The 10,976-nt window shown below is 52.6% G+C and overlaps 2 protein-coding genes across 2 annotated transcripts in view; both read left to right on the forward strand.

Annotated features, from left to right (window-relative positions):
- The window catches only part of LOC117236268 (protein PTHB1-like), a 26,111-nt gene extending 21,605 nt beyond the window's left edge, over positions 1 to 4,506 (forward strand). Inside the window, exons 22-24 of the mRNA XM_033499071.1 lie at positions 1,770 to 1,947; positions 3,274 to 3,444; positions 4,421 to 4,506. The gene's annotated coding sequence lies outside the window, so the exon portion shown is untranslated. The remainder of the gene's footprint in view (positions 1 to 1,769; positions 1,948 to 3,273; positions 3,445 to 4,420) is intronic.
- Positions 1,848 to 8,274, forward strand: LOC117236269 (BMP-binding endothelial regulator protein). The gene is made up of 10 exons (XM_033499072.1): positions 1,848 to 1,947; positions 3,773 to 3,858; positions 4,421 to 4,520; positions 5,025 to 5,201; positions 5,265 to 5,450; positions 5,633 to 5,789; positions 5,906 to 6,069; positions 6,149 to 6,336; positions 6,422 to 6,819; positions 6,924 to 8,274. The coding sequence occupies exons 1-10, from the start codon at positions 1,848 to 1,850 to the stop codon at positions 7,180 to 7,182; spliced, it is 1,815 nt and encodes a 604-aa protein (XP_033354963.1). The 3' UTR covers positions 7,183 to 8,274.
- Positions 8,275 to 10,976: the final 2,702 nt, after the last annotated feature.

Raw genomic sequence — 10,976 nt, forward strand, 5'->3', positions numbered from 1 at the left:
GCCGATCGGCGTTTTGCCTGGAACGCCGTCGTCGTTGTTTGGTCGTAGGCGGCGCGTAACGCGATCGTCCGACCGAGCGATCCGGCCAACGATCTCGCGCGTTTTTCTAGAACGAAGCTCCGATGCAAAGTCGACCTCCTCTTCTCTCTTCTCTTTTCCCTTCTCCTTCTTCCTTGTCTTTACCTTCCTTTCGTCCTCTCGTACGCGGCTGTCCGACCGTACTCGGTGATCGACGATCGTACGTTACTCGCAAAAAGACGAACGCGCGTTTCAATTTTCGAGCCAAGCCAAGGGTACCGTTCGCGCGGTCGCGTCTCGCCAAGCACGGGGAACGTCCGAATGAAAAAACGAGGTAGAACGGCGCGCAACTTTCGGACAACGTCCGGCGAGACCGAGTCTCGCGGATGACGGTTTTTCGCGTGAAAACGTTCGCCTCGAGGAAACAGCCGTTTGCGTAACGCGACCGTAGGTAATCGAAGTAAGTTTTCACGCGATTCGGCGACGCGTACACCGGCCTCCTTCGCGTTCGAACGTCGGTTCTCGATCGGGCAGGAAGATCCAGTCCCGAGGATCGCGTTCGAAAAGGAACGTTCGGTCCGAGGGACGCGACAACCCGACCAAATACCCGTTGCCTGCTCGTTCATCCTCGGCGGTTTATCCTCGTCGGCCTATCTTCGTGAACGCGACCGAACCAGGTCCGGATCAGGCGTTATCCTCTGCTTCTAAATCGGAGATAAACGAAACTCGTCCCGTCCATTAGGACGCGCGGGAACGCGGGACGCGGCGAAGAGAGAAACGGCGCAGCGAGTGAGAATTCGGGGGGAAAAGCGAAAACAAAGAGACGGGCGTGCGTTCGATGGAAATCGCGTTGGAAGCGTCGGATCGCGAGTGTCACCGCGGACGGAAAAATTTCGCTCGACTTTCTAAGCTTCGAAGGCAACGACATGGCGCGCGGCTATCGATCGTAGGTTTGGCCGCATTTTTCCCAGTCGTAGGAGAAGGCGTCGCGAGATTCTATGCAAATCTCGGTCGGCAACGGTCGCCCCCGGACGAAGCGACGACGACGTGCGAAGCCGATGCGACGCGAACGAGGCGCGCGTACGGCACCGCGTAACACGGTGCGCGACCCCCGTGAATCGGGCGGCTGATCATCCGGCGACCGCGTGGTGGCCGCGAGTAGATGGAGTAGATCGTTTGGCGAGAATCGGCGCGCTCGCACGCAGGAGGACGCGAGTCGGTCGGCCGTAACTGCGCGTTTCTCGGAACCACTACGAACCGGCTGTTACGGATTTCCGAAGAAAGATTCCGTAGGTTGTGCGCGCGACTCGTGAAAATATACGAAGATCTAGCGCAAATATACCGACGGCAGGAAGGTTACGACAACAATCGTTGGATAGACGGTGGCGAGCGCGTTTCTCTCTACCATCGTGCGACTCGTTCTCAACAACCGCACTCGATCGATCGTTCCTTTCTTTTCTTTCCGTTTGTTCGCGAGACGCGGCGAGGGGAGAGGAGGCGATGCGAAGCGAGGCGAAGCGAAGCGACGCGTTCCGGGGGTTACTCGACACGGCGGGGCGCGCCGCTATCCACACAGCCTTGATCCGAATTCGCGCGCCAGTCCGGCGCGCTTTTTCCCGTAAATCCATTCGTCGAGTCCGTTTCTCCGATTTCGATGGTCGTTGCTGGCGAAATGCGAGGAAATCGTGGAACGTGGCCCAGCGCAGAAACGCGACGATCACTCACGGAAGCTTTTGCTTTCTCTTTTCTAGTAAATCGTCGTGATCGGCGGCGAAGGGGAAGACCGAAGCGAAGGCGACGCGCACAGCGGAACGATATCGATGTCGAGGATGAGGACGAGACGATCGCTGTCGAAACCGTTGATCCTAGTTGCGGCCCTGGCTTTCGTTTCGCCGATCGGTCGGTGCGGCGCTTCGGAAAGCATAATAGGTGAGTTCGCTGTGACAAAGGACGCGGCGGTGTCGCTCGATTCGCGGATTCGCGCTAACCGATCCGACCGCGATCGCGATCGCGATCGAAAGTCGGTGTAACGAACGCGAACGCGAGGCGGGTCACGCTCTATTAACGGGTTTTAAAGGCTCTATTCTTAGTCCGTCTCCATTATCTACCGGTCTATTTGCACCGCAAGTGGTCGGGTCGAATCACGACTCGCGGCAAAACAGGTCTCCGAACGTTTGAGAATGACGGCACAGCCGTTCGCGTTACTCCACGGTAGACGAGAAATTCCAGCGATTGCCCGAGACGAGTCGAGTTGCGTAATCGCGCAGCAACGAACGCCCGCGCGTTTGCCTTGACTTTCGATCGAATCCATCGAAACAGCCTTCTCGTCCGTCCGTTCGTTTCCATCTTCGTTTCGTAGCTGGGTCAAATCGAATCTCTCTCTTTTTCCTCCTTTTTCTTTCCTCTTCGCCTCCGACGTTGCCCGTTCTTTCTCCCACTTTCCATTTCCAACCGCGTCTCGTCCCACGATGCTTCTCGAAACGGCCGAAAACGGAATACCCGAAAGAGACGAAGACCGAAGAAAATTCCGATCGCCGTTGATCTTTCACCGATACGCGTTCGCCCGTCGAACGTCTCTCGCGTTTTCTCGTTTCGTCGTCGCGTTCGCGGCTTTCTCGCGAAACGGAACTAGACGCGCGCGCGCGCGGCTCGGAACAAGAGAAAACGACCGGCGAAAGGAAAAACAAGAGAGAGAAAGAGAGAGAGAGAGAGAAAGAGAGAGAAAGAGAGAGGAGAGGCCGCGGGGAGGACACTGCCAGTCGGGGGTGGGGGAGGGGAAGGAGAAAGAGAATGCGAAGGAAACGGACGGCGCGAACGCCAACGCCGCCGCGTTCTTTCTCGCACGCATTCCTGCGCACTTGAGAAAAAACAAAAAGAAAACAACCGAAAAGGGAAGAAGAAACGCGTGATTTAGCAGCAGGACGGAACGGATTTCTCCGCTTTTCTTTTTTTTTTTTTTCACTTTCCACGGAGTGGAAATTCGAACGGAAGCGCGATGAGGAGCCGCGCGACTAGCGATAGAGCGCGATGTCGAATTATCGCGCCCCGAAATTCGAACGAAATGGAACGGAGACGCGCGGAGACGGAAGGCCGGTGCAAGTGTGAAAAGAGCGTAAGAAACAGCGTCGGGAGTCGCGTTCGCGTTGGAAAAGCGCTGTGGAGAACGCGATGCGCGATCATCGCACGCGAGATAGACGGCCGTGCGAATCGCGAACAGGTTAGGGGCGCACGATGTTAAAGGAAGGTTGTTTAAAGTGTGCAGGAATATGTGCGCGAGGAAACCGAGAGGGACGTTGCGACGATGGCTTCGCTGACCTAACACAACGCGGCTGGGGAAAGGCCGGCCGAACCGTCGACCTCCCATAGATATTTGACCTTCGATGCGCGCACGATCGATCCCACTGGATATCGATAGCTGTGTATCACGTAAGTAAGAAAGAACGACGGAGAATCGAGATACCGATCGACCGCCACGACGCGACGCCGAGCGCCGCTCGACGACCGCGATCAGCGAGCGCGTCGCTCTGGTACTCGCTTGGTACACAAGGCGACGCGAGCGACGAGGAAGCGTGGAACAACGGCGAAGGTCGATTCTCGAAACGAGCGTCGTTCGATCGCGGTACGATGTGGCGCAGCGCAGCGATCAGACGTCGGATTTATCGGCACTCGTAATCGATATCGGGCGACCGCGACGCGTACCGATCGCGTCGCACCGTTCGCATTGTTATTCGCCGTTCACGGCCTTTGCTTACAGGAAGCCGAGAAACATGCGACATCGAAGGAGAAGATTTCACCGTGGACAAGATCCCGAATACCAGATGTTTCAACTGTTTGTGCAAGGTAAACGGGGAGGACGGGGCTCCGCGAGGACGGCGTTCAACCACGCGCGCGTTACGAGAATCCTTAACGCGATGCCACGCCACGTTCGCAATCGGTTCGCGTTTATCCGAACCTGTCGGACGCAGAAATTCTTCCGAATGAGTGGCGATCGTTGGCGCGAACGCGATGTCAGTGAGACGGCCGATGAAACGACGACGTCGATGACGACTATCTCGGTTCGTACTCGATCCGAATGGACCGAATGGATCGATGGAGTCTTGGATTCGCCGTCGAGAACGTTACTCTCGTTCGATGCTTTCATCGCCGATAATCTCTATTATTTTCGAGAGTCTCGACCTTCTCGCTGCGAGACCATCCGTGACCCGCGCGTTAAATAGCTTTACGTAATCCAACCGGCAGATAAACCACAAAGCTTTAATTATAGGCCGCGCGATAAGAGGCGCGAGAAATAATTACGCCGGAGTTGGACGATAGTCGCGCGGCTGGAGGCGAGATCTCGGACCTTGGGCATCGAATCTTTTCATCTACCGCTAAACGATCCGCTGTTTCCTCTGTTTCGCAGAACGGTTTCGTCGAGTGTAGGAAACAGCAGTGCCCCAGCATCGAGGGTTGCTACACGTTGCTGGAACCACGCGAGGAAGAGTGCTGTCACAGGTGTAAAGGTAAGCGAAAATGGACGTTCGAATCGGTCTAATTTCGTTGCACGGGTCGACGTGGCTTGTTCGAGTAGCTGCATCGTGCACAGCTCCCGGAGAAACGGATTCGCGCGGAGTAAAAGAGAGAAAGAGCGAGAGAGCGTGTGAGTTTCGACGCGAGTGGAATGTCCGGGGCGGAGCATTGTTCCTAGGGCACAAAGGCGCTTCTGTTCGTCGATACGTCGCGTTGATACGCCGATAAACCCGAGCAACTTGGGCATCGCGATCGGCTGTTTACACCGGCAACCGTCGCGTTGCGTTGCTCCACGAACCGACTCTTTGCTCGATCGAGGCCAGAGGATTTCTTATCGTCCGTTTCCTCTTCTTCTTCTTCTTCCTCTCCTTCGCTCTTCTCTCGTCTCTGTTAAACGCGCTCGGCACGAGCCCTGATTTTCCCACTGCGAAATTAATCCGAGCGTTCTTCGTCGCTTCCTCGCCTTTCCAAAGTTTAATTGGTTCGATCGGCCCAAGGTTGTACGCGGAATGGAGTCCATCATGAATCCGAGACGGAGTGGATCGAGGAGAACGATCCGTGTAGAATCTTCACTTGCAAGGCCGGAGTGATCACGGAGTCTCGACTGCACTGCTATACGCCTTGCGCGAATCCTATTCCGGCCGCAGCCGGCCAATGCTGCCCGGTGTGCGCAGGTGAGTACGTCGGCAAGTCGGTTCTTCGATGTCGGACTACACGCAAGATCGATTCTTTCGTAGGGTGCAACGTAAACGGACAGCTAGTGACGGCAGACAGATCGGTGACCACCACCGAAGATCCCTGCGTTACTTGCAGATGCAACGCTGCCGGTCGATTAACGTGCGCGAAACAGGCCTGCCCGGTGCTACATTGTCCCGGCTCGAAGATCGTTCACGATTCCGGAGAATGTTGTCCACGTTGCAAAGGTAGGCCAAGTTTGTTAGACGGAGCGATACGCGCGGTTCTCTGGTCGATGTTGCCCTGCACGCGCGTCATTGTCAACAGGCAGTCGAAGATACTTGTCACCGCCGAAAGGCGCGTGCATGCTGGGAACGGGTATCTACAATTCCGGCAATCAGTTCTACCTGGATCAGTGTACGCGGTGCAGCTGTTCCAATTCCACCGTCTCCTGCGTTCGAGAAACCTGTCCGGTACACGACTGTCTGGCCGAACATCAGATCGCTGTTCCCGGTCGTTGCTGTCCCCAGTGCTCCGAGGTCGAGGAGGTCCGACGATCTTGCACCTACGCCGGCAAAACCTACGGGGCGAGTATTTATTCCGATCGAGAAGTACAACCATCGTCGGTCGATCGATCCGCTGCTCGTCGTTCGTCCAACGCGACCTCGTTCAAAGATTTATTAAAGGTTCTGTTTTGTCCTAGGCAGGATGGCGAAAGTTGGAAGCTTGACTCGTGCAAGGCATGCGCCTGCATGCAAGGTAAAGTACGCTGCGCGATGCCGATGTGCCCACCGTTGAATTTGCCCTGCCCTCCAAACTCCAGATTGGAACATCCGGAGGGCCAATGCTGTCCCCGTTGCGTGGAAAGTAAGCGCACCGCCACCACCGCCAAGCGTCGAGACGCGGTCGCGATCCTTCACGTCTTTCGCACGTTCGTTGTTCGCAGGTGACGGAGTGTGCACCGTTTTCGGCGATCCGCACTATCGTACGTTCGATGGCAAGTTTTATAGCTTCAAGGGACCTTGCAAGTACCAGCTAGCCAGCGATTGCTCGGGACACACGTTTAGCGTTCGAGTGACGAACGACGCCAGGTCCACCAGATTCTCCGCATGGACGAAAACGATCGCGATCAAGGTGAGCGACGGAGATGTGCGCGCCGATCGATCGATCGAGCTCAGTCTCGTCTCGACTCTCTCTCTATCCGCGGTGGTGGTCGTAGGTAGGCGACTTGAAGGTGAATCTCGGGCAGAAGATGCGAGTGAAGGTAAACGGGAAGAAGGTGGAGATACCGTATCGCATGGCGAACCGGCTGGACGTGAATCGCACGACGGACAGCATAATCGTGAGCACGCAGATCGGAATCAAGGTTCTGTGGGATGGGATCAGTTTCCTCGAAGTATCGGCGCCGACTTCGTACAGGGGACGGCTCTGCGGTCTCTGCGGCAACTTCAATTCCCTACCAAAGGACGACTTTACCAATCGTAGGGGCAAACTGTTGCAAGATCCTCAACCGTTCGGTCAATCTTGGCTAGTGGGGGCCAAAAAGAGCTGCGTCAGGCCAAAGCCGAGCGTGAGCCCGGATCGGGCCAAACGTTGCAGAGGACGAAAAGATCACAGGTACGGTGACATTCGATCTATCCGTTGTACTCTCATTGGCTATTCGAATTGCGCGCGTCCGACAGTAGCCAACAAATGTAACAACATGGACGTGTGTCGCGCAGGTTATGCAACAGGCTGAGGTCGCAGATCTTTGACGCTTGTCACAAGAAGGTGAATCCGACCATGTACTACAAGGCTTGTCTACAGGACATGTGCGAATGCCCGACCGAGAATTGCTACTGCGAATCGTTCACCGCATACGCGCACGAGTGCAAAAGGCTGGGCATTCAATTGCCGCACTGGCGAAAATCGACCAGATGTCGAACCGGTTGGGACCAGTTCTCGGGATCTGGCCCATCTCTCGGTCCGCGTTTTCCTTGATCCATGCGTACGTCCCCTCCTTGTCCTTTCTCTCGAGCGTCGAGAAAAAGAGAAAAAGAGAGAGAGAGAGAGAGAGAGAGAAAGAGAGAGAAAGGTGTCCAAGGCGATCGACGTCCCGCGACCGCGAGGAAACGATCGTTCGCGCCTCTTCTCCTCCCGGTCTCTGTCCGCGTTTGCCGGATTCGCGAGCGATCGCTCCGCGAAATTCTCAGCTAGTCACCGCGTTTGTTAGCCGCGACGAACCGATCGATTCGCACCGCAGACGAGCAAACGCATCGCGCATCATCGTACAACTACTGTACACCCGCGTCCCGTCGACGATCGCCCTCCTTCGTCCTCGCGAGTACACGACGTCTTCCTTCCCTCTCCTCATCCGATCGCGAATCCTATCGAGCTCGGACGATTCCGAAGCACCGTGCAGTATTTCGGCCGATGAGCAGGCTCGCGGCATATCGTCTACGTACCGGCATTCGTTAAATCCTCGATATTCGTGGATTTAAGCCGACATCGCGTAAAACCGCGATACCACTCCTACTTTCCATCCTTTCTTTCACGCTACTCCGCCTCCCCTTCTCCTCCTCGTCGTCGTCGTCGTCGTTTCTCTCTTTTCTTCGTATGTATATAAACGTGCACGTTTTTACGATTAGATGTTCGATCTCGACGAGACGTCGTCGACTGTACATAAATACCCCGGACCAGGCTCGCGAAACAGCGAGTCGATTCTTCGCGGGACGTGTTCCCACCGCGATTTCTATAACTTTGTTCGGTTGTCTCGCGTCTTTATTACCTCCTCTACATTTCGTCGTTACTTTTCTCTCGCATCCTGCTCCTACTACTCGTTTTCCTATTCGTTTACGTTACGCGTCCAAATTGTACATAGTTCGAGTATAGACACGTGCGTACGCATACGCGCAGCGACACGTATATGCGTCTACAAGTTCAACTATATGGACATGGCCGTCAACGTCTCGCGAAAGAGTCGCAAATATACCGGAGATAGTCCAAAGCCTTAGCCAATTTGTATCGACTATAGCATAGAGATGTTCTGGCACGCATCGAGTACGAACGAAATAAATGAGTTATATTCGTAAACTTGACGACGTTTTCATTGCATACCGTGACAGAAATGGAAGAAAAACGAGCTCACTTACCACGATTCAGGTTCGTATCTTGAGTTCGAGACGCAGTCGAATGTTCGAGGTGAAAATAGCGCGTAATCGGTAAACATAACCATGTTCACCAACTGGTCGTCGTTCCCTTCGCAGTTGCCGCGCTGCGCGATCCTTTCGTTCGGCAGCTGGCAGCAATGGCGCGCGCGCAGATTCACGTCTTTCGAGGACCATGTCACCGTATTTTAAACGAAAACCGATTTCGCGTAAGACAGAGTAAAACACACACGACGAACGAGATATCGCGCGTGTTTAATCCGTGGGTGAGTCCGCGATGGGAACGTGCGAACGATTTACATCGCTGAAACTCTCGTTAGCCGGGAAAACGATTTAGAAAGCAAAGATCGACGTGCTGCGCGAGACACGATGGTCGAGGACGCGAAACACAGCGAGGAAATCGTACACCGGTACATCGCGACGCCGAATACGACCCCAGGTGCGTATCGTCGTACGAAACATCAACGACGACGAGGTCACGACGGTGAACACGATCTCGTAATCTTCTGGTAATTTCGACGAGCGAATCGTTTACCGCGTTTCGAGCGGTTCAACTTTCGTCGACGCTTGTAGCGAGACAAGTGGCGTCTTCTCGCGGACGGCAACGTCGACCGAAAGAGTGCGCTGCCATTGCCAGTGCGTGTGTTCCGATTGGAGCAACAAATACGCGGTAAGTTCAAACGAGATTCTTCGTATACGCGCAGTGGTTTTCATTGTCAGTGTACGTACGAGTAATTTTTCTCATGACACGATTCGAAACTTTTATTACGACATTATAAATGCAGAAAACATTTTAAAAATATGTGTGTACGAGCGAACGTGTGTATAGTGTTATACGACGTGTAATCGAGATAAAAGAACAGAATTACAACTTCGAGAGTGACCGGAACTACGCGGATTACATTCGCTACATTTCCAATATCCCCGTCCTCTTCTTTTCTCCTTATTAACGTCAATTTTTCCGTATTCGAACAAACAAATTCGTAAACCTTTTCGATCTAACCACTCTGTTTCGCTACTTGTGCAAAGACCGCGGTCGAATCTTGAGCTTCGAATATTCGAGCGTCGTTAATTTCAATTTCATGCGCGAAAAAAAAAAAAGAAAAACACGTAGCGGCGATCCTCGCGTTAAAATCGAGGTACGCGAATATGTTTGTTCGTCGCACTGAAAACTGCGCAAACGGTACCGTTCTCTATCCCTTAGTTTTAAAATGTAAGTTTATCGAGAACAGCGAACGGAGTGCGAAGGATAAAAGGGGTATAGAAAAGGAGGTCAGAAGCAGAATCGGAGAGGAAACAGTCAACTATTATCCCTAGCCGAGATAAAGAAAAATCGATAGAAAGACATCATTTTTTTTTCCTTCTTTTTTCATTGTTTCCTTTTATGGAGAAAAAAAAAACAAGAAAAGAAAGAGAAGGACAAAAGAGATAAATCGGCACGACGATCGTAAAATCACTGTGTCGCCTCGCTGGAACACCAGCGTCGAGCGAAGCTTACGTATGTATTTAAGTAAATACGCGCGCTATCGCAGTCTCGACGAAACAACGAAAACGTAAGCACGCAGGTACTTACGTCGTTGAGTACCGACTTGTAGGGCGATCGATCGCTACGTTTCTAGTTTCTCTATTATTTCGGTTTCGAAATATATTTCGCGAATCGAATTGTTCGAACGCTTCGCTAATCGATGGCTACGGCTCTCGAAATCATCCGACGATTATCTTTGGTTAACGTTCCTTTGACGACAACGTTCGAATGTCGCGTAGAGGCTAAAAGAGCGTTACGAAAGGTGTCACGGTACAGCGATGGGAAAAAGTACTATCTCCTTTTCGACGACGAGCAACGAGAGGAAAGAAGAATCGTCATCGCGCTTAGAGTAAATTCTTCGTCGAATTTCATTCCTCTTTCTTTTTTTCTTTTTTTTTTTGTTGGTCTTTTTTTCTTTTTTTCGTACAAAAATAGATCTCGGGCGTAGATTACGTAGTCTCGTGCCGGGGTATTTAGGACCTCGACGAGATTCGTCGGTGGAATTATCGTAAATGTTCCGAAATCGATCTTGCGGTGTAAAACGAATTCGGAACGTAATTTACGCGCGGCTATTTTCGACTTTTCGGTAAATTAAAGGTGAACTTTCGCTACGCGGTAGAACCAGCACGTGCGTCGTTCTATTATTAATTATACGAACCGTTTGTTCAGAGAATCAAACAATACCACCCGTTTCCTTAACGAATAAACGAGCGAACCGTGGTAACGCGGCCAATTCGATCAGACAACGACAGTGGAATATGGACGAGATTACGTAAATTCGCCCGATTTGCTGATAGAAGAACAAGATTGGATCACCCGCTGAATAAGGGGGCGAGAACTACGTCACGATAATTACTTATTTATTGGAACACGCTTAATCAGATGTAATTATTATGTTCGACTTTTTCCAAACTTGCAAACTCGTACCTTTTCGTTGTCCAACAACCGAGATAACACAGGATCATTAAATGTCCAAGCTTTAACGTCTTAACGGATCCACCAGCGTTTCCATCTTTTGGTATTTTCGACGATCGAACGATCTGCAAACTCGCGGTTTGAGCATCTCGTGCTACGAATACCCGTACCTTCGCGTATAGTAATTC

This window comes from Bombus vosnesenskii, unplaced genomic scaffold, assembly GCF_011952255.1.
Source record: "Bombus vosnesenskii isolate JDL3184/JDL3185 unplaced genomic scaffold, Bvos_JDL3184-5_v1.1 scf7180000013348, whole genome shotgun sequence".
NCBI lineage: Eukaryota > Metazoa > Arthropoda > Insecta > Hymenoptera > Apidae > Bombus > Bombus vosnesenskii.

Excerpts from the sequence above, each read along its gene's own strand:
- LOC117236269 (XM_033499072.1), top strand. The coding sequence starts at position 1,848 with ATGAGGACGAGACGATCGCTGTCGAAACCGTTGATCCTAGTTGCGGCC. Across the intron at positions 6,337-6,421 it reads CGAAAACGATCGCGATCAAG|GTAGGCGACTTGAAGGTGAA; the intron begins GTGAGCGACGGA and ends TGGTGGTCGTAG. Across the intron at positions 6,820-6,923 it reads AGAGGACGAAAAGATCACAG|GTTATGCAACAGGCTGAGGT; the intron begins GTACGGTGACAT and ends TGTGTCGCGCAG.